General features: G+C 46.8%; 1 protein-coding gene across 2 annotated transcripts in view; it reads right to left on the bottom strand.

Moving 5' to 3' along the window:
• The window catches only part of MTOR (mechanistic target of rapamycin kinase), a 125,504-nt gene extending 105,738 nt beyond the window's left edge, over window positions 1-19,766 (bottom strand). The window contains exons 1-13 of one of the 2 annotated variants that reach the window (XM_069544736.1): window positions 19,655-19,766; window positions 17,394-17,569; window positions 16,651-16,759; window positions 15,729-15,961; window positions 14,262-14,462; window positions 13,428-13,562; window positions 9,769-10,044; window positions 9,576-9,684; window positions 6,412-6,598; window positions 5,326-5,454; window positions 4,393-4,637; window positions 3,107-3,322; window positions 2,559-2,764 (exon numbers count right to left, since the gene is read on the bottom strand). In XM_069544736.1, the coding sequence (XP_069400837.1) occupies window positions 2,559-2,764; window positions 3,107-3,322; window positions 4,393-4,637; window positions 5,326-5,454; window positions 6,412-6,598; window positions 9,576-9,684; window positions 9,769-10,044; window positions 13,428-13,562; window positions 14,262-14,462; window positions 15,729-15,961; window positions 16,651-16,759; window positions 17,394-17,555 (2,208 nt within the window). In that variant the 5' untranslated portion in view covers window positions 17,556-17,569; window positions 19,655-19,766. Of the gene's footprint in view, window positions 1-2,558; window positions 2,765-3,106; window positions 3,323-4,392; window positions 4,638-5,325; window positions 5,455-6,411; window positions 6,599-9,575; window positions 9,685-9,768; window positions 10,045-13,427; window positions 13,563-14,261; window positions 14,463-15,728; window positions 15,962-16,650; window positions 16,760-17,393; window positions 17,597-19,654 lie in introns of both variants that reach the window. The other variant, XM_069544737.1, reaches the window with a different exon arrangement.
• Window positions 19,767-22,642: the final 2,876 nt, after the last annotated feature.

Below are 22,642 nucleotides of genomic sequence, written 5' to 3'. Positions count from 1 at the left end.
GTAAGAAAGGCTCTCTATGGCAGAGGAAACTCAACAGGTGCTGTGTGTCTGAAGGGAGAATGAGGTGGGGACTAGAGGAAGGAACCAGAACTGGGGATACGCCACAAACAAGGCCATCTCTGCTGCGCACACAACAGTCCTGGAGACAGCAGGGACAAGAGGAAAAACTGCCTGAAACCAGCCCTTTCTCCGTCTGTCCTAGTGCTCCACGGGCCCTTGGTCCTCTGTGAAACGCAGCATTTAACAGTGCAGGCAGCCATAGGAGACTGAGAAAACACAGGGCTCACTGTCAACAGCGTTTTGCAAAAATAAAGACTGATGGAAGGGCTCTTCGCAAAAAAAATCTTTGCAGATTTTTTGGAATCTTTGCAGATTACAGTCAGCAAATTACTCAGAGTAGCTATAAATAATAAGAATGGAATCAAAGACAGATGATGTTGAAAGGAATACCGAAACTCAGCAGTGGTTCCGGGTACCTTTAGATAAGCCTAAACAGGGATCATACCAACAGGATCCCCTTGAATCTTAATGAACAGAGATAACATGTGTGATCTAACCAACCTGCTGAAAACACCAGCAAATCAGCATGTTTTGCTCCTGGGTACACAGACACAAACAACTTAATATAGACAAACTTCTGGAGAGCTGAAGTTGCCAGAAGGAAACCTCTGCACAGTGGGAAAAGTGAGAAACAAAGCTCATGTTAACTCAGCTACCCAGAGGAGTCCCCAAGTTAATGTTTTGTCTTAGATTATTGCTTTAATAATCCCAATTTCCTGGATGCCCCTAGCCTGTTGTCAGTAGGTCACAATAGACAGCAGTGAGAAGGGATGGAGAGGGATACTAAGAACAGACCTGTAACAGCAAGAGATGACTGTCTGGGAGGAAACGGCTCCAGGGAGGAATGCACAATTCTCTGGGACAGCTGGTGCCAAATCAGAGAGTCCTCAATTTACTTGAGAGCCAAAGAGCATTGCTGAGCAAGGGCAGTGGGTAATAACAATACCCAGTACCCTCCCTGATGATCAAGACACCAAGAAGAGACCACAGCACACTTGGGTACGGTCCCTTACCAAGGCATGAAAATGTGTAATTCAGCATGGGGAAACTTGTATCAAAGTTTAAAACCAAGAAAAATTATTTAAAATTTTTCCCAAGCAGCCCTTGTTTTATTCATTCCTTTTGCTAATAAAGCGTTTCCAGATTTGAGCTCTCTGATAAAACAGAAAAAATAAAATGAAATAAAATTTTGGTGTTTCAAGGGCTGAGTTTAGTACAGAGTAAATTCATTTAATGATGCTTCACATTTTCCAGTATCAGAAAAATGAGAAGGCCTGACAGCTTACTGTAAGCTTCTCGATGACACAGGCCACCCCGGCTGCTTCACTGACGTGCTTCCAGCACCAAGCAGTACTTGGAACATAGCAGGTGCTCAAAACATCTGCTGTCTGAATAAACATACTGATATTCTCATTAGGAATTATATCCTTATCAAGCTTACTTAGTACAGTTTGAGCTGGCAGGCTCAACAATGATTTCTTTTCCTTCCCCAAACTTTACTTATTTCAAGAAGACTTAAAATGATAGGCACCCATAACACAGGCCAGCAGTTAAGAAATAAACCATTAACCTAAAAGCATATGTGACAATATAAGTATAATATTTATTTGTTCACTGATGACTTTATTCACTGTCACTTTAATTACGATAAATTGTGAATAAATGATATTTCTTTAGGGTAAAAGTTACATATATTTATAATTTTCTACGTTTAAGTGCTTTATTTGTTAGAAGCGTTTATTTACTTCAAAAGAAACCATGGGGAGGGTCACGAAGTTGAGGGTGAGGTAGGGACAGGATGGAGTGAAGGGACGGGAAATGACCAAGTAAGCCACGCCGAGACCCAGAGAGGTGGGTGGAAGTAACGCAAGGCAGGCAGGACTGGACCCCAAGCATTGCTCACCAGGTGGCCAGAGAACTTACTTGGGTAGATGAAGACAAAAACCAGGGGACAGGTTTCAGGAGCCCAGGCAGCAAGGTCAACCTGAGGCTCTAGTCCAATCAGCTGAGCTTGGCCTCTGGCATTATTGAGCAAAGACAGCCAGGGAGCCAGGGACCACAGAGCAGGGCAGTGATAATGAGAAAGAGAGCTGGGGCCTCTCCTGTGCTTGGCCCCTGTGGATGGCCTGGCATCAGTGGGAGAATTACGAGGGGAAGGATAGGGAGGCACTGTGCTGACTGACACCCTCTGCAGCAGATGCAGAAAAGAGGAGCCAGAAGTGGATTTGCTGGTGACTTGCCAGGAAAAAGGAAGAGCTGCATGAGAGGTCACCCTGGGCCTAGGAGGCCTCCTGGAGTCACACTGACAAGAGGCCTGTGAGGTGATAAGCACGTGAACTACAATTACCAAGCCGGGAAAACATGTGGACTCTTGGCACCAAATGTGGGTTCTACCAGGCGTCTCAACCCTTCTCCCCCTTCCTCCTCTCTTTCCCCAAACAGTGCTCACAGGAGCGTGCCCTCCCTACCACCCCGAGGGGTGGCCATCACACCCTCACCTGGATGAGCATCTTGCGCAGGAAGGGCATGACAAAGGCTGGGTTCATGCTGCTGAGCCGGCCCACAGTGCAGATGGCCAGCTCCCGGATCTCAAACACCTGGTCATTCAGAGCCACGAACAGGGCCTGCAGGTTCTCCGCCTGGGCCAGGTGTGCATCAAAGCGCTCGTCCAGGGACGCCAAGACACAGTAGCGGATGTCGGGGTCTGCAAGAGCAAGTGAGCCTTTCAGTGCTTCTACTCCTTCATCCCTCCAGTCCTTTCCCACGTCTGCCTCCACTGCCATCATCCTAGAGAGGGGACTCCAGACACCCTCATCCCACCGAACTTGTCATTTTCTCTACTGACAGGACAAAGATGACAGAACTTAAGGCTGATTATCTTACACAATAGGCTGGCATGGCCAAACCTAACGCCTTGCCAGAAAAGGAGCTGGACATCAGCTTGTTGAGGCTGCAGGATTCCAGAAGGGCCACGCAAGGAAACTGGCTACTTCTAACTGCACCTGGCACCTACACTTCCCTAGACTGCCTGCATCTCAAACTTTACCAGGATCAGTTATCCCAACCACAAGCAGTTTGCTGAGCACATCTGCCACCACTTGCACTGCAGTCTGGCTGACCACATGAGCGTGGCCACTGATGAGGTGGACAGAGGGCGTGAGCAGGCGGGAGCAGGTGCGGGCGGCCTCCATACGGATCTCCTTGTGCTCGCTGTTCAAGAAGTGATCCGCACAGTGGCGGACAAACTGGGTCAGAGAGTGGCCTGAATACAAGGGCAGAGAGAAGACAGAATTAACACCGCTGCTTTGGACAGCAGCTCTGAGACTCACTGGCTGCGATTTCCACTTAGTGTCTACTAATTTAATTTTCAACAAGATATTGATCAGCAAGATACTGACCCAGAACTCTTCTCTCAAATTTAAAAGGTAACAAATGGGATTCCAATGGGCAGAAAGGCAGATGGAGAAGGAAGTGGGAGACGTACAAAAGACAGTTCCTCCCTGCTTCCATCCTAATCTTTTATTTCCTTTGAAAAATGAATCATTTTGTTTCATTCTGACACTGTTTCACATATTCCCAGAGAGAAAAACCATTTTTGATCAAATTTACCTTGTCTATTTTAGTTTCCAGATTCAAATACCAAAAAGAGAGTTTGATGTAGGCTGAGTTTAACTATAACTCCTTGCTATTCATTAGAAATAAATTATCTTGAGTGTTAATCAGTGTAACTGGAGGAACTGACACAGGAAATCACGGATGCCGTAAGTACTCAGACAGCACATCTAGACTTCTTATACTTGCTGTTTCTCCGTAGTCTTGACCAGTACCACCTACGTGATCTTAAATTTCATCTACGTGTGCATTCTTCTCTCCTGAAATATATCTCCCTAGGGCGTTAATGTGGGTTTTTCTGCAGCTTGGAATTCCAAACTGAACTGCACAGTACAGTACTCTTGGAAATCATACAGCCATAGTAACGAAAACACCCCAAGCCCTGCTTATACATTTTAAAGCATTAAACACCATCTCAGCTACAGGGAGGTAAGAAGGTGCAGAGTCCACCTCTGCAGCATTAGTTCTTTGGATTAATGCATACTATTCTTCAAAATATCTGTACCCCCTACCCACTTTTCCTGTCTTTGTATGAGACAAAGAAACAAAGATAGGAATTAACAATATATGGAAAGAATACAGGAAGGATGAGCTGCTGCAGAATCAGCCACCCTGTCTCCAGGACCCAAGCAAGAGCCAGGGATTCTAGGCACCCTCAGTCTCTTCTCCAGGTTCCCAGTATCACCGACTTTCTTGGCAAGAGTCACCACAATTTCTTACCTTCAAATTCAAAACTGCCGAGAGTTCGGAGAGCAAGGGTGATGCTGCCCACATCACTGGCCTCAGGGAGGGTCGTGAGGCCAGGGGAAGCCAGCTGATGGGCCAGGCCCTTGGGCATGCCTGGGTGCCGGAGGGGTTTGTGCATAAGGACCAGGGACAGCATCTTCAGCAGCCCATCTTGGATGTCCTTTTTCAGCTGCGGAATCTGACGGCTCAGGTCGTAGAGCACAGCTGTGAGGGCAGGGCTGAAGGGTGGGAAACCAGTCACGACAAGGGCATGTGACATCTGGTCTGTTCTGGAGAAGAAACAGCCCTTTCTCTCCAGGATGGGGACTGGGTCCCATCTCTGCTTGGTCTTTACAGCAGAAAGAATACTATAAAATTAAATATATATCCTAAACTCTCTTGGCCTGATTCCGGATTTCAAAACAATCTATGATTTTGTCATGAGCAAACCTGTTTACTATAATTTAGCCACTAAAACCAAGTCTCAATAAGTCACCTGGGAGGCAGATTGACAGCATCATCCTTATTTTATAGATGAAGAGAACGCAAGTGTAGGGAGCTTAAGTAATTTGCCCGTAATAATATAAATGACAACTGCAAACATTACCAGAGCACTTCTTAAACACACAGCACTTGGTGAACTCTTCTACTTAATCCCCAGGACAAATCTAGACAATAGGAATTGTTATTGTACCCACTCTTCAGACTAGAAAGCTAAGGCACAGAGAAGTTAAATAATTTAGTTACAATCACCAAGCAAGCTAGTGATGAAACATGGATTTGAAATCAGCCTGTGTATTTAGTGTGAGCTATCCTACCTAGTCAATTTTATATGCCAACAGCCTCTTTCTTTCCACATAGACCCAGGACTGTGGCTCAAGCCTCATACTAACTGAGACAGGGACAGCTCAGGTTCCTGGCACCTACCTCAGGCCCACTGCCAGCATGGGCTCCAGCAGCTCCTTGATGTCCTGTTGGATGCCTGGCCCCATGGCTCGGGCCAGCATGCTGATGCAGGTGAACACAGTGGCATCCACCTGCATAGCCTTCTGTCTCCTGCAAAGAACCCAAGTGTGACCAGTTTAGACATAATGGCATTTTGTGATGTCCTACCTCAAAATCACCGTGGCGCAAGGAGGGCAGGTTACCCAAACAGGGCCACCCCATGTGGGTGTGCAGGTGACCTGGGGGGCCCATCACACTGCCGTCACTGCAGACTTGTAGATTTACAACAAATGTCCAGCAGATGGCAGTAAAGTCTCCTGAGTAAGGGGCCCCACTTCAGAATTCACACAAAAGGCGCCACGAGGGTTAGTGCGGTGCTGGCCAAGGTACCGATTTAGGAAGCAAACTGAGCAACATGCAGGTCAGAGACCAGGAGTGAAGGGCACAGCCATCATATGGGAAGAAATTCTTCTCCCTGTGAGGAGAATGCTGGGCTTGAGATGGGCGAGGCTCAGTAATTCACTAGCACAATCTGCTACTAACACAGGGAACTATGAAGACACAATTCTAATGAACTCTGATCCCCTGAGACTTAGAGAAGATACCCCAGCCTCGCCACTTTGCAGGGCGCTGAAGGTCTTTCTCATATTTTATTCATTGGGAGGTTTCGAGAGGAAGAATAATGTATCCAACTTTAGTGATGAGGGTAAGGGTGACCATTAGGTCTCCTCACTTTCAGTCTGGGAATCCTCACTTTAGTTGTTATCAGGTAAGACCTTTGAAAGCCAGAGAAAAGAACAGAACTAGGAGATTCCCAGTAAGTAATATACATATTGAGAACAGCACTGGTATCTAATACGTTCACAGGTATTCAAGCTTCCCAAATATTTACATCGATGTCACTTCATTTGGAAAAGGCCAGAGCTCAACTGAGGAAGGGCTATTCATTATATAATTTGCTGGTTAATGATGCAGAGAACAGGATTAAGCTCCACAGAAACTGGGATGGAGCATCCTTTCTCTCCAACCAAATGGGGTGGAAGGTGAAATATTAATAAAGATGCTTACTTATGGGCGAAGTCCTTAGGGGGCAGGGCTGCTCGGATAATGTCCAGTACACGAGGTAAATAGACCTTGAACTCAGACCTCACAGCCACAGAAAGTAGCCCCAGGGCTTGAAAGGCTGCTGTCCGTTCCTTCTCCTTCTTGACGCAGCTCAGGACATGGTTCATGGTATCCTGGAGGTACTGGGTATCTGAGCACAGAAATGACAAAGTGTATATGGCTCAAGGTGAGGGCTGGTCTCTGCGTCAAGGTCAGGGTTCCTATACAACATGCAATTTAAGAATAAATCAAGAAAGCCTGTTGGAAAGACATTAAAGAGAATTGAGAGAATGTACAAACCAAAGTCTTATGCTTGATAATCACTCCTCTGATAAAGCTTTTAGAAATATTAGAAATATAAGCTGTCTTTCTCCTTTAATAAAAAAACTTAATCACATTAATTGTCCCCATACGTGTTACACTTTGAGGGAAAAGATTATATGCTCTTGTTTAAGAAATATATGTTAAATCTTGGTTTAAAATAAGGAAAGGATCAACTAAGCTATTTTATATTGAAATTTACACTAATATTGAAAATTGTTTCCAATAAACAAGCCATTCCACTCAGCCTAGGCCTAGAAATCACTTTGCTATCACCTAGAGAATTCTGTACAGTTATAGTTAATAGAATAAGATTCAGCCTGTAATTTGGAAAGCCTCATGTGTATTTTCATTAAGTTTACATAAGCCAATGTGCACGGGTAGGTGATTCTTGGGCAATTTAAGCTAAAGTGTTATGACTCCTCAGAAGGCTGGAGCTGTCTGCTTCATGCCTTGCTTCTGTTTCTCCTCTTCCATCTCATCGGCCTCAAGGCCATGCACCGGCAGCACATACACCAGAGTGGAGAAGGAGAGACCATATGTCCACTATCCCCGAGAAAGTGGGGGCTGTGGAGGGCCACGAGGGCTGCACTCAGCAACACGCCACTGCATTTCTGCCATCGACGGATGTCTCCTCTCACAGCTCATGGCCAGATGAGGTGAGACCACACGTCCCCCATCCCCGAGAAACTGAGCACTGGAGAAGGAGGGCCACCAGGACCGCACTCAGCAACACACATCACTGCGTTTACACCACTGAGGAATGTCTTCTCTCACAGCTCGTGGTCAAATGAGTTGACCTCCTGCCAGCTGAGGCACGCTGGGGCTTGAAAACAGTCGGAAACCAAGGGGATACCACCCTCAAATCAGAGTGCGTCTATGAGGAAAACTAGACCTTCACAGAAGAGCAGTGTTTCAGCAGGAAATGAGCTTAAATCATGGTGGCAATTTCCTTTTCCAGATTTAGCACCCCAAGAGACTAGGAATCTGGCATTGCTAGAGATTCTAGCCCAAACCCAAGAGGAGTATTTTTGACATTCCCAAGGGTTACATCATTAGGAAGTGCAAGCAATGACTTCCAAACTGTTAAGCTTTAAAAAGTGGCACTTTCCCAATGAGACTGTACTTACGCGGGCTGCCCAGGCTGAATTCCAAGGACATATTTTAGTATATTTAATAAAACAACAAAAACCCACATCAGAAGAACAAACTTGGGGGCCTTCTGAGTCCTGTATCCTGCTGCTAGGCCGTCTCTTGAACTTACTAGGGTAACTGCTTACACAATATGCCAGACTTTGATCAAATATGGCCTACTTATTACTCTCTTTTGAACCACAGACTTTCAAACCAAGATCATTTAAAGCTCTACTGAATAGAGGCATGTCTGGTTATTAAAAACAAAGAAAAGCTGCTGAGCACCAGGAGAGAAGAATGGAAACCTGAAAAACTACAGGTGATTTTCATTACATCCTTTCTTTATGGTTCAGTGATTTTATGTAGCTATTTGTCTCATCCTCACTCAGCATGGCCTGTGCTCACACCCCACACATTAACACTTCACCAGCTGTTATTTTTCCACTGTCTCATCTGAGCTGAGCAGTGTGAGGTGAGTCTATGCCAGGAAAAGGCATCTGTGGAGGGGCAGGCTGGCCTTCCGTTTCCCATCTTGGCTCTCACTGGGTCCTGTACACTTATGAAATGCAGGCAGCGTGCACCACAGTGAAGACCAAAGAGATGTAGGGCTAAGGTCTCTATACCCAGCAAGGAGGGAGATGAGACCAGGATGTTAAGTATGAATAGACAACTGGAGTAATAGTATAATTTCTACCTTTACCTTATTATTAAAAAGGCTTTGAAGTAGCCAGAGGAGCCAGCAACAGTAATGGTTTCTATTTCTTGGAGCTCACTCTACACTAGGCACTTAGAAAGGTGCTTAGACATTAAGGCAGCCCATCTCATGGTGCAGGAACTGTCACTCTAACTGGATGCATCCAGAAGTGAAGGTCCAGGAAGGTCGCACAATCTGCCCCAAACATCACAGCTAAGAACAGAGACTGGGACTTTTCCCCTGGTGGTCTACTGTTTAAGACTGTGCTCCCAATGCAGGAGGTGCAGGTTCGATTCCTGGCTGGGGAACTAAGACCCGGCATGCCTCACGGCGCAGCCAAGCAAAAAGAACAGAGGGAAGATTCACCCCAGGTCTGATGCCGTGGCCCTTCCACAGCTGGGGGTTATAATGAGAAAGGAAAAGCATGGTTCCAGCTGAAGTGAACCAGGTAGGCCTCAGGGAGAAGCCACTGTCTGGGCTGGGCCAGTTTCAGGAGCTAAGAATTCACAGCAACCAGTGGGAACAGGGCAGGAAGGGGGGAACCCACGGTCTATCACCCGTGAAACCAGCCCCTAAAGCTTCCAGTCCTTCCTCCTCGTGAGCGAGGAGGCAGCCTGGAGCCCACCTCAGGGGCAGATGCAGGACCACATCGGCTCCTCCGTGCCCCACAGACTAGCTGCACAGAAACCCAAACTGCCCTTCCTTCATCTACCTGGAGCCCATTCGTGAACGAGCATGTTGGCTTCCACGCGAGAACTCGGTCGGCTCTAGAAGCGCCTCTGCCTGCATTTGGACTGTCCTGGCGTCTGCCACATTTACAGAAAACTACGTACTGCTGAAACTGGCTAAGAAACCAGAGACTGGCTTCTCAGCAGTCACTGCTTCAAATGAGCAGCAGTTGTAACTTTCTGCAATCACGTCTTCTCTGTTTAATTACCCCTGATGGGTAACAACACAACGCATCCATGGACATCCTCACCTGTGAAGGCAGAAGGTCGGAAGGCAGCCAAGCGGGGCAACAAATTAAGGATTGTCATTTGGATCAGCGAGTTCTTGCTGTTCCTGCACTTCAGGACCCACTGGCACACCTGAGACAGGAAGGACACAGGGTTGGCAAAGGAAGGGGAGGCGTGGAGCTTGGGAAAAGAGAGAGCAGGCTTCCTGCTACTGACCTGATCAAATTTCTCCTCCATCAAGTCTCTGCAGCAGCGACTCTCCACCAGCGTGGACTTTGCCGGGCTGGGGGAGGCCCCGAAGCCCATGAGGCCTTGGTGAGAGCTGTACCCCAGCAGCCCCACCAAGGCATTTGACTGCTGGGGCTGCACGGCCTGGAAACTGGTGAATGGGGTGATGTGACGGGGTTTCGTTCCAAAACCCATGAGATCCTTGCAGTACTTGTCATGGACCAACTGCTGCTGTGTGATTTCTTCCATTTCTTCTCTCAGGCGCTGTACACGTGGGGGAAAAGTCACCTTTACTCACAAGAGGCATTTACCTGGGCACCGTGGAGTCTATGAGCAACACACACCCAACCCTGAAATGCAACTCTTCCCACAGGGGATGGAGGCCACTCTTCTTGAGGATTCAGGTTTCCCTAGGACCTTGCAGGGGCCTGATTCTGTTCTAATTTAGGCAGAAGAGCACCACCTACTGAACAACGAAGCAGCAGCAGGGGGCTGGCTCCTAAGGACCCCTACGCTACCCTTGGTGTGGCAAAGCTGACTGTTGATGGCTATGACAGGAGACTCCTGAGAGGGTGAGGGGCACCCCCACTCCAGCACCCTGCTAAGGAAGCTCTGCTGTCCCTCTTCTCACCTGAAACCCAGGCAGAAACAGCGGAGGCAAGTGATTTTCTCAGAGGCCTAGGAGTTCCATAAGAGGCATGGAATAAGCTGATTGGCTGAGAACTCACACCTCTTACCTATTCAAAGGACTGCTCAATAACTCGTCCTCCAGCAGTCCAAATTGAGAAAGATAAGAGAACAATTAATTTCCAGACTTCCAAACTCTTCACACAGATATTTTCATTTCTCAGGAAATCTTGTCCACTATTTTTGTCAAGGTCACCAACATTCTTTCGTTGCTAAATTGAATGGTCAGTCTCAGTCCTCATCTTATTTGACTTGTCTGCAGCATCTGATTCAACGCAGTGTTTCCTCCTCCTTGAAACCCTTCATTCACTTGGCTCCTTGGACCCTGAGCTTTGCCGGCACCCACACCCACTGCCACCACTATTCCTTGGTCTCCCTGGGTTCCTCAGGATCTCAACCCCCATCTCTCCCCCAGCCACCCTAGTTACCAGGGAGTTCTCATCTAGTCTCACGACTGGAAATAACATCCACATGCCAACAACTCCCACATCTGTCTCTCGCTCAGATCTCTCCCCCAAACTACTCAACATCTCCACTCAGATGCACAATACTCACCTTAAACTTAACAAGTTCAAAAGCAAACCCCCGACCTTCCACCCCAGACCCATTACTCCCATCTCAGTAAATGGCAACTCTATCCTTCCAGTCGTTGAGGCCCCAAACCTGAACTCCTCTCTCTCCCACCCCTCCAAATCCCAAATTTAGAACCCAGCCCCTCCTGGCACCACCACAGCTCCTAGTATGGTCTAAGCTGCCCAAGTCCTCTACTGAGATGCCATAGTTCTGTCCTGACTAGGGGCCTCAGCCCTGACCCCTCCAATAATTTATTTCCAATGATATGTGCAGGGGCTTCTGAGATCCTACGTGATGCATCCCCTCCTGCCCCAGGTATTCCCTGGACCCTGCCTCCCAACTCCTCTCTCCTCTCACTCAGCTCACAACAGCAAGCTCGCTCCCTTCATAAAGCAGCACGCTCGTGCTTACAGAACCAGCTGTCTGGAAGGGGCATCCCCAGATGTTTGTATGGCTTTGTCCTTAGCTTCTTCACGGCTATGCGCAAATGTCATCATATTGTAAAATGTAATCCTTGATCCATGCTAGCTTCCCCATTCATCTGCCCTACTTTTCTCCACAGCACATGTCGCCATATGCTGTACTATACATACTTTTATTGATCTGTGTATTGTCTGCCTCCTTTTGCTAGTGTGTACTGTTTTATTCACTGCTGCATCATTCTAGCTCTTAGGACAAGGTATAACTGGCCTACAGTAGATGCTCATTCTATTCTGTTGAATGAATGAAGAAGTTATGAAATTATACTACTTTATATTTGTATGGTGGTGATGGTTTAGTTGCTAAGTCATGTCCGACTCTTGCAACCCCGTGGACTATAGCCTGCCAGGCTTCTCTGTCCATGGGATTTTCCCAGGCAAGAACACTGGAGTGTGTAGCCATTCCCTTCTCCAGGAGATCTTCCCAAACCAGGGATGAAACTCAGGTCTCCTGCACTGCAGAATTCTTTACCGACTGAGCCAAAAGGAAAGCCCTTACATTTGCATAGTTCTTTATAATTTACAAAGCACCATCACAAAGTACTATTTCATTTAAACCTATGAGCTAGGTGATATTGTCCCATTTTTCTGGAGACAACGAAGATCCCAGAGCTGTGTGGGGTACAGTGGAAAACACGTTATACTCAGGTGGGGAAATCTCTGAGGACGATCATTTTCGCAGTGCCCACTAGGAATCAGGAGTTGTGCTAAGCACCTCATATATATTTAGAAACCTTACAGGAGACCAGTGAGGTGGATAAGACCCTGTTAAAACTGAGAAAACTTGAGGGGGTGAAGTAATTTACCCAAGTCACACAGTAGAGAGAGGAGTGGGGATCCAGAGCCAGACTGTGCTTCACACGCTGCAGCACACACTGTGCCCACACCCAGGACACAGGCACTGACAAACGTCGCTGGGCCTCCAAAAGCCGGAAGCCCTGGGGTGAAATGCCACAGCAACCAGCTCCCCGTTGGAAGACTGCCTCCCAGATACACCCTGAGTCCAGCGTGAGTGGACTGACACTGAATCCACTTCTCCATCTACACTGCCACAGTCAGCGGAAGCCGTGTCTGTGCCCCGGCCGCACCTTCCAGGGGCCGCTTCCAGCCGAGAGAACGCAGTAAGAGTGCTATGGCGGGCCTCCTCTGACAGCCAGGTCTGGCCTGAGGACCCTGGGCTGGCTCTGCGTGGTAGATTAGGACGCTTCCATCCCACTGTTCTTTCACTCTTATTCACTCAGGGCCAGACACGCGCTGAGGCCTGATGGTTCTCCCAGCCTCTTCCAGCTCCCTCCTCATTTTCTCTCACAGGCTATTTCCCTAATACAATCCTTGTACTTTTAAACCCATCTTTGTAGCTTCTTTTTGGGCCAATACACCTCCTAACTCATCCCTCTGCTTTCCTCCCTGCCTCTCCACAAGCTCTTCCCCACAAGCAGCCAATGACTGTTACAGACATGCTGTCACATCATCCCTGGGGTGAGAATAAGAGCCTGAGTGGACCACTAACTATGAGCCTCGCAGTGGGGGCCTGCCTCCCTCTCCCCACTCATGGTGCACCAGCTTCACTTTCCTTCCTGCTTGAACTTGTCAAACTCTCTTTCACCCTCAAGTCTCTGCATGGACAACCTCCCTGCCAGCCGCTAGGCTGGCTCCTCCATGTCATGTGGTCTCAGCTCAAATGGCATCACTGCAGGGAGGGAGTCACCCCCTCCATCCTGTTTCCCTCCACTCCATTTCTTCATAGATCTGGCTGCTGTCTGAAATGCTCTTATTTCTTTGTCTGTTACCTGTTTCCCTATAAAATGTAAGCTTGTGAGGATGAGAATCTCGCCTCGTCTCATTCTCAGAATGGCACGTGGGAAGCCTGGAACCCGACCCCACTGTTCCTCAGAAGTGGCTTCTCACCTCTCCCTCCATGCTGCTGATCCGGACCAGCTCATTGAGAATCAGCAGGGCTCCATGGATCCGGTCATCCCGATTCATGCCCTTTTCCTTGGCCAAGGTCTCATCAAACCCTTTCTCTGCTTCTTCAAACGTGTGCTACAGAGAGATGCAGAATGCTTTCATTACACAACACCCAGAGTTAGAAAGCAGCCCGCCCATTTATGTGGTGGGTTCTGAGGTTACCATGCCTGCTCAGGGACTTGTGCCAGTATCACCAACAATATTAGCTCATTGAGCTCTTTCATCTAATTTAGCTTCAACTCTCACAATGCCACCATGAGGCAGATTAAAAACAGAAACTAAGTGACTTGCCCAAGGTCACAGAACAGCCAAGACTAGAACCCAGGTATCCAGTCCCATGTTCCAGGCTCTTGGTATAGGACAAGCCTCAGTAGGTTCTCCTGGCAGCAGCAGTCAGCATGGGACTCACAACACTAGAGAATTGGTATTTTCTCAGTATTTACTGCATTTTGTTCCTCCAGACACACTCATTTTCCCCTACTTTCACATCTCTGAAAAGAGACACCTTATAATTGTTAAAAAGGCAGTGAGCGTAACTGGCACTGTAGTCTCACTCTTAGTGGTGCATAAAATAATGGCGTAGCTACGGCCAGATCTTTGCTTTCGTGAAAAACAACAAAATAACTACTAATTCACTGAGCTTAAAATGTCATGTAAGACCAAAGCAGACATGATGCTAGCTCTGTGGCCAGGGGTCTACTGCTGCTCTTTAAGCCCAGCGACACTCTAGGCTGCAGTGCTTTGCTGGAGGCTGGAATGGAGCCATCTCCTCACCCTGTACCACTGCGGCTTCTGCATCTCTTTTGGCTCCCGCTGGGTGGTGAGGATCAGACAGGCACGAAGGGCGGCGACAGCTCCCTCCCGGATGGCCTGTTTGGGGTCCCACACAGCCACAAAGATATTGTCAAAGAAGGGCTGCACTTGCTGGAAGAAGAAGGTGGGGACGCTGATGGCCAGCTCACGGAGCACCAGGACCTGGGAGGAAAAGCACACAGAGATCTTGCATCTGGATCAGAGAGCTCTGTTCTCTCATGAACACAGCCTCTTTTCATGCCAGAGCCAACACACACTAGGAAAATGGCACACTTGCCCACTCTTGTAGCTCAGAATTCCTGGGGACCTAAGAATGACAGTAAAACTGATCAAACATCTCCGTGTCCATTATCACAGGGTGTTTAGAAACAGAATGCTTGTACAGGAAAGTTAGGACACAAGTTCTGAAAGGGCAGCCGTGTTTGATGTTTCATATACTGCTCCACTAGAACAGATAGTAGATAGATAGATAAATAGCCTAGAATGTACCTGGACTACTTAAGCATTCAATAAACCTTTACTGAATGAATGTTCCTGTTTAATATTTAATCTTGTTACTTTTTTCATTTGACCATGGTAAAATGGAAGGTGGGCAGGGCGGTTTGCCCCAAGTTAGAGTTAGAGAGTGGCACCAGAGGCAGGCCCCTCACCCAGGCAGGCTCCTTTCTCATGGTGCTGCCTGCTAAAGAGGGAAGCAACTGGAAAGGATCCACCTAAAGCTTCTATTCCCACCACACTGGTTCATAGATTCTATCTCTTAAGGACAGACTCTCCCCCACCTCCCAACCTGGATTCTTAGCCCATCAAACCAGTCTTTTTCAGGATGAGCCCTGGAGAGCGAGGAGGATGTGCATCTACAAGAGGGTAGAAGCCACCACTCCCTCAAATGCAGAACAGCCAAGGGGAAAGAGGAAGTCTGGACTGTGTACTGACCAATCAATAAATGACTAAAACATTAACAGGAAAGGCCTGGGAGAAGGCAGACCCACTCTCCCAGCAGGGGGAGCGAGTACCTCCCTTGCTCCTCTCTGCAGCCCAGAACTTCCTTATTCCACAGGCTATTGAGGGACCTTCACAGAGGGATGCTGCAGATAGTGCAGCTGTCTGAGGCTTTGTAAGCCTCGTGGCTTCTCTTCTTTCCTATGGCTGAACGGTGCCTTCTGGGGAAGAATTTTCGACTGGAAAATCAGAGGTCAGGGTAAGAACTGCACACAGGGCTGCCTCTCAAGCAATGAAAGAGAACGTTAATTTTCCTCCTCAGGAACGGAGCTCAGGGTGAGGAGAGAAAGGGATTTGGGGCAGAATTCAGGGCCACCAAGAAGCACAGTGCCTCTGCCTGGAGCCACCCCTCTCACTCTTTGCCTTCCAGGGCCCTGAGCACATCACATGAAGTACCCCGACACAAGGCACTGCTCCCCAGACACTCACAGCCGCATGTCTTCGGCCCTCGTTGCGGTCAGCACCCAGCCATTCCAGGGCTCGCTTCACCTCAAACTCCACATACTCAGCAGTGAAAGTGTCCCCTGCCATGGCGAGCCGACCGATGGCCTTGGATGCCATCTCCATGACAACTGGGTCGTTGGAGGGAAGGAGGTTCCGAAGGTAGTTAGCAAATCTTCCAATCCGAGTGGCATTCCCACCTTCAACTCCTATGAGGCTGGCTGGAAAAGACAGGAAGGCAAAAGGTGAGGAGGGGCACAGGCTGCCCAGGAAAGTAGGTGGCCTTCAGAGGGACACAGCCAGTGACCTCTTCCTTTTAAGTACCGACTGCAATCTCCAGACAGTAAGGATGCAAACAATTTTCATTTCAACCAACAGATATGGCATTTGTGCCAGAACTACTTACATAAAGCAAAATGACCTCATTTTAGTAAATACAATTTGTTTTCCCAAGAAGAAAAGGAAAACAAACTGGGACTGAATAATAGTTCACAGGATGGATGACTAGTTCCTGGGAGCTGAAAATTACCTGCCTTTCATTCAATGCATCCCAACTCTACTTTTCTATTTGTGAGTCCCGCTATGCCACACCGCGCTATGGAGAAAACAGAGCCTGGAATGAAAGCAGGCTTCTAGTCTCAGCCCTGGTGCACTGGCCCTAGAAAAGTTGCTTAATGGCTCTGAGATATGGTTCAGATATATGGATATCTGAAAATACCTGCTTTGACTATGTCTCAGGACTACTGCTAGAATAGCTGAGTAAGTACACTGAAAGCCATGAAGCTCCTTAAAATTCCTTAAACAAATGTGAACTAAGTATCCAGTAGGAAGCAGACACAGGGTGCAGTGGACACAAAGGTGAGCAGTCCTTTATTTCCAGTTCTCACCTCACCAGAGACTCTGTCCTTACCTATGGCCAAAATGCCACCTTTCCTCTCATTGGCATCTGAGCTGGACACCAGTTCAAAGATGTGATGGTTCAACTGATCATAGAAGCGAGTAGACTCCTCTTGACTCATCTACAAAAGAAGATGTACTCAGCACAACTTCTAATGTCTCCCTGATGGTGGGATGGCTCCAAAAGGTTAGGACTTGAAAGGCAGCCGGCAGGTACAGTTCAAGCCAAAGGGGACACGGCTGCTGCCCATTTCTAGTTTTAAACTGTAGAGCAATTCATTGGTCTATTTAACAAATATTTATTGCATATCTTACACAATAGCAGGCCACCCACCGTCCTAGATTCTACCTAGTACCAGAGGTATAAGGACAAACAAGACATTGTCCCTGACCTCAAGTCTGGTCACTGTTTAGAAAGCCTCAAGCAACCAACTCCTCAAAGCCATGCCAACCACTATTATCAGGTAGAAAGAGTGGAAGGTCTGGAATGTGGCATGAAACAGAAAAAAAATGAAAAGAAACAGCCATCTCTATGCTGACTCTTAAAATACCACACCACAGGAAATGCCACAGAAATGTGTAACTGCTGCAAAGGAATCCGCACATTCTATGGACAGGAGAAACTGGGCGCCTTTCTGAAATGGAATCTTTACATTTTCTGAATTCTCACTTAGCTGTCAAGAGGCATTTAACCCAGGGATGGTACAGGTAGCCCCAACACTCCATGATGAATGGCCCAATGACAACAGTCCGAACCTCTCGGAGCTCCATGGTGACGTAGTGCTGCAGCTCCTTGGCAGCTTTGGCCCTGGTCTCTTCATTCCGGCTCTTTAGGCCGCTGGCAAACTGCTGCAGGACGCTCACGTTGCTGGATGTGGTGGCAGCTGTGGTGGCGGCGGCAGGGCCGGTTCCAAGCATCTTGCCCTGAGGTTCTTTGGAGAGATGCTTCCTTTAATATTCTGAATAACAAACCATGGCAATGAACTTATATATGGTCCCAGCTCCTCAACACAGATCTTCATACACCCAAGTCAAGCTGGGGAGCCAAACAAGGTTGGGAGACCTCACTGAAAAACATGCAAAGAGCCTTGAGCCATTCAACGATGACTGATGTTTAAAAGAGGCAGCACAGTAGCATAGGTCAAATGATGGGCTGTGCTGCCAGACTTACCTGGGTGTGAATTCAGTCCAAAATTATATACCTTGAGGAAGATACTTAACAGTTTCCCTAACTGTAATAAGAGGATAATAGTACCTAACTCATAAGGTTGACGTGAGGATTAAGTGAGTTAACCCATGTTAAAAAATGATTAAAACAGTGCCAGGCACACAGTGAGTTAATAGTTACTAGCTATGATTATCATTATGACTACTACATACATGGCACAGTCAGGTACTAGAGTGGGGAGACAGAGGGAAAATAAGCATGCCTAAGACTGCCCCTTTCCTTGAGGAAAATTTAAAGAGGGGCACTGTTTATTATTCTATAGCAGCACTGCCCAAAAGCAATATGAATCACAAACGTAACTTTGAATTTCCTAGTAGCCATATGGAAAACATAAAAAGAAACAAGAAAAATGAACACATTTAATCCCAATATATCCTAAATATCATTTCAACATGTTATCAATACAAAAAATTATTGACATTTTTTCATTCTTTTTTTCTGTACCAAGTCACCAAAATCGAGCGTGCATTTTATAATTAGGTCAATTTCAACTTGGACTAGTCACATTTCAAGCACTCTAAGCCTCATGTGGCTGATGGTTATTGTATTGGGCAGCACAGTTCTGTATTTTTTAAATTTTTTATTATTTTCTGTTCTTATTTTGTGGTCCTGCCCTGCAGCATGTGGGATCTCACTTCCCCAACCAGGGTTTGAACCTGTGCCCACTGCATTAGAAGCAAGGAGTCGTCACCACTGGACTGTCAGGGAAGTCTCTGCCCTATGGAACGTAGCTGGAACGTGAGCTAAGACAGACTGATTTGTTCCTGAGATCACTCATTTATTCCTGAATTATGTACTGTTCCTTCCCTCAATAAGCTTACAATCTAGGGGGAAACACAAATAATCAAGTGACCATAATGCAGTGGCTACGATAAAGCTCTGCCCAGACTGCCATGGCAGTAACATATACACCTATCCTGGGCATGTCCACGTTATAATAGAAAATAAAATTTTCAAAATTTCTTATTTTGAAAGAATTTGTGAAATCCAGAGGGGTAAAAAAAGTAATAATTGATTCTGAAAAGCTTTTAAATTCTCCAGCATCAAGAAGACGACTGCAGAAAGAAGTGTCAGACTTTAGGGCTGAGGAAACCCAAGAATTCCAGAGGAGAAAACTACTACAGAGAGTGTGCACTTGGCAGTGATGAGGGGGGGGTAGGCAAGCAAGGAATTTCCAGTCTCAGGAAGGAATCAGCCTACCTTCATAAGGTCTAAGGCCCAAAGGCTATCTGCTCCAGGCAGAATTCAATGAAAATACTAGAAGTTAAATATACGAAGGGTCTTGGCGAGGGCTTTCAGAAGTTGAAGCCAGGTGCCCAAACTAGGGATGGTGGCGGGGGAAGCAGAGAGGATGAAACTCAGGGTGGAACCGAGCTCAGCTCCGGGAAATGGGTCCCTGAGAGGCATCCACAGTGAAGCGCAAGGGGCTGACACTGACGTTGGTCCTCTCCGAGGACAATGTGTAGGTGGCTCAGAAGAAAGGTTGACAGACGGGCAGAGACCCAGAGGCGCCCCAGCAATACAGGAGCTGATGGGCCGGCCTTCTGGCGCCAGAAACACACGCTAGGCTAAAGGGTCCGGGGGTTTCCTGGAGGTCCGGGAGGAAGTGGGCGTAGCCTCGCGGAGTGAGGGTCAAGGGCTCCGGCGGCGCCCAACTCCGTGGGGCCAGTACTGAGGGGACCCCAAGTCCCAGATGGACGGCTTCCCGGGGTGCCCCCACGGACCAGGCTAGCCGTGGGTCTGGACATTCCACCGCCTTGGAGGGGTCGGTGCCAGGCCCCAGACTCACCGCGCGGCTTCGGCCAAGGCCTCAGCTGCCGCCGCCAGCGCCGGTACCGCCGCTTCAGGGCCCGGTCCCCACCACCCGCCTTCCCCGCTGTCCTCTAAGCCGGGCGGGAGGGAGGGCGTACTCCTAGCCCTGACGACCAATCGACGGCCATAAGAAGAAGATAGACAGGAATACAGGCCAATAATCATTTAGGAGAAGTGAGGCTTCGGGACCGGCTTCTCCAGGGGGCGGGGACTGTTCAAATAGACAAACCCCGTGGCCAGTGGCAGGAGAAAGGAGGCTTAGGTCCTCTCAGGAGAACCAATCATTCGTGAGTTGACTTCAGTCACTTCCACGCACACATCCGGTGCATCGTTACTAAAGTTCCCCACTGCACCTGGCCCTTGGCGGTGCCCATTTCGCTGTCTGGGTACGGTGGGATGGGACCACAAAGGATTAGGCGGAGGTTCGCGACCCCAGATTTAGTTTTCGAGAGCGCTGTGTGAGCGAAACCGGCACACTAGCGCTAGTGTATCCATGATTTTTCTTCTGTGAAATGTAATTCGCATTTAAAAGCATTTTTAGTTATATTTCCCCCACTTTCCCGATATTATCTAGCTCCCAAGATCATTCACCAGAAACAATAGGCAAATTTGAACTAAATGAGCTACTTGTGACTAAATAATTTCGAAGCTGTATCATTAAAAAAAAAAAAATCCTTTCGAAAATCAATAGCAGAAATAGAATTTGACTACGTCTCATTTTTTTAAAATCACCGTCCATTATTAAAAAAACATTGAAAAAATTTAAATATCTCACAGTTCGGTTCAGTCCAGTCGCTCAGTCATGTCCGACTCTTTGCGATCCCAGCACGCCAGACCTCCCTGTCCATCACCAAATCCTGGAGTCCACCCAAACCCGTGTTCATTGAGTCAATGATGCCATCCAACCATCTCATCCTCTGTCGTCCCCTTCTCCTCCTGCCTTCAATCTTTCCCAGCATCAGGGTCTTTCCCAATGAGTAAGCTCTTCGCATCAGGTGGCCAAAATATTGGAGTTTCAGCTTCAACACCAGTCCTTCCAATGAACACCCAGGACTGATGTCCTTTAGGATGGACTGTTTGGATCTCCTTGCGGTCCAAGGGACTCTCAGTCTTGTCCAACACCATAGTTCAAAAGCATCAATTCTTCGGGGCTCAGCTTTCTTTATAGTCCAACTCTCACATCCATACATGACCACTGGAAAAACCATAGCCTTGACTAGATGGACCTTTGCTGGCAAAGTAATGTCTCTGCTTTTTAATATGCTGTCTACGTTGGTCATAACTTTCCTGCCAAGGAGTAAGCATCTTTTAATTTCATTGCTGCAATCACCATCTACAGTGATTTTGGAGCCCAGAAAAATAAAGTCAGTCACTGTTTCCACTGTTTCCCCATCTATTTGCCATGGAGTGATGGGACCGGATGCCATGATCTTAGTTTTCTGAATGTTGAGCTTTAAGCCAACTTTTTCACAATGGGAGTCCTATTAAATAAAATAAATGCATTTATATTAAGGAAAATATGTGCAGTCATTAATAATCATAATTAGGTGAATATTTGCTAAGAAGGAAAAAGGTTAACAGTTATACAATATGATATAACCTATTAAAATTTTGGGCTTCCCTGGTGGCTCAGATAATAAAGAATCTGCATGCAATATAATTTTTATGTGTCTATGCTCACATGGGGAAATACAAAAGTAAGATGCACTGGAATTTGAGGAAGGCATACTTTTTTCTTTTCATCTTACCCTCAATTACTTATGTAATAAAAGACGTGTTTGTTGAAGAGGTTTAAGTTTCTAAAAGTACAAAATTGACAAAAGCGGTTTCGTGGTATCCTGTGGCTAACAAAATGCTTTGGCAGATTTAAAAGAAAAAAAGTTATGACTACTTTAGGTTTAGAATCTTTTCATTACATTGATTCTTTTATGAAATAATTATTCCTCTGAATTTCACAGTTTTCACTTGTTTTCAACATCTCTATATTTAGTCATTAAATATTTTTGAATGTGTAATGCATTCACTATTCAAATCTCAAAATAAATAAAAATTATATTTATCATTAAAAGTCTTGTTCCACCCCTGCCCCTTCACTACTTATTTTCTTAGTTCTTATGTATCCCTACTTTCTTTTTATGTAAATACAAAACGTATAAATACATGCTCTCATTTCCCTCTTTTGTTACACTATGTACACTGTCATGCACATTTAAAAATTCTAGAGTATCTTGGGACTCTTTCTATTGTAGTGTATAGAAAGCTTCTCTTCTTTTGTTATTGTTGTAGCTGCATAGTGGGCCATCATGTGACTATATCACAATTTATATTTTCAGTTCTCTGTTGATGGACGCGTGTTATTTTCAAATCCTTTTTTATTTCTCTTTTCTTTCTGGCTGTGCTGGGTCTTCATTGCTATGAGCGGGCTTTCTCCAGTTGCAGCAACGGCGGCTGCTCTCTACTTGTAGCACATAGGCTTCTCCTTGTGGTGGCTTCTCCTGTTGCAGAGCATGGGCTCTAGGGTATTAGGGTTTCAGTAGTTGTGGCACTTGGACTTAGTTGACCTGCAGCATGTGGAATCTTCCTGGACCAGGGATAGAACCCATGTCCCTGTGTGGGCAGGAGGAGTTGCAACTGCTGCACCATTAGGGAAGTCCTATTTTCAAATTCTTGTGGTTACTAATGATGCTGCAATGAATGCCTTTGTATGTACAATTTTATTCCCTGGCATCTATACAAAATAAGATCCAGAGATGTGATTATAGAGTCATAGGGTAAATGCCTGTGTAATTCAATAGATTTTGAATTACTCATCTCACATGCTGGTAAAGTATTGCCTAAAATTCTCCAAGCCAGGCTTCAGCAATACGTGAACCGTGAACATCCAGATGTTCAAGCTGGTTTTAGAAAAGGCAGAGGAACCAAAGATCAAATTGCCAATATATGATAGATCACTGAAAAAGCAAGA

The sequence above is a fragment of the Ovis canadensis genome, chromosome 12 (genome assembly GCF_042477335.2).
Source record: "Ovis canadensis isolate MfBH-ARS-UI-01 breed Bighorn chromosome 12, ARS-UI_OviCan_v2, whole genome shotgun sequence".
Lineage (NCBI taxonomy): Eukaryota > Metazoa > Chordata > Mammalia > Artiodactyla > Bovidae > Ovis > Ovis canadensis.
Note: the sequence above shows the minus strand (reverse complement) of the source record. Positions and strands in the feature narration are given on the sequence as shown.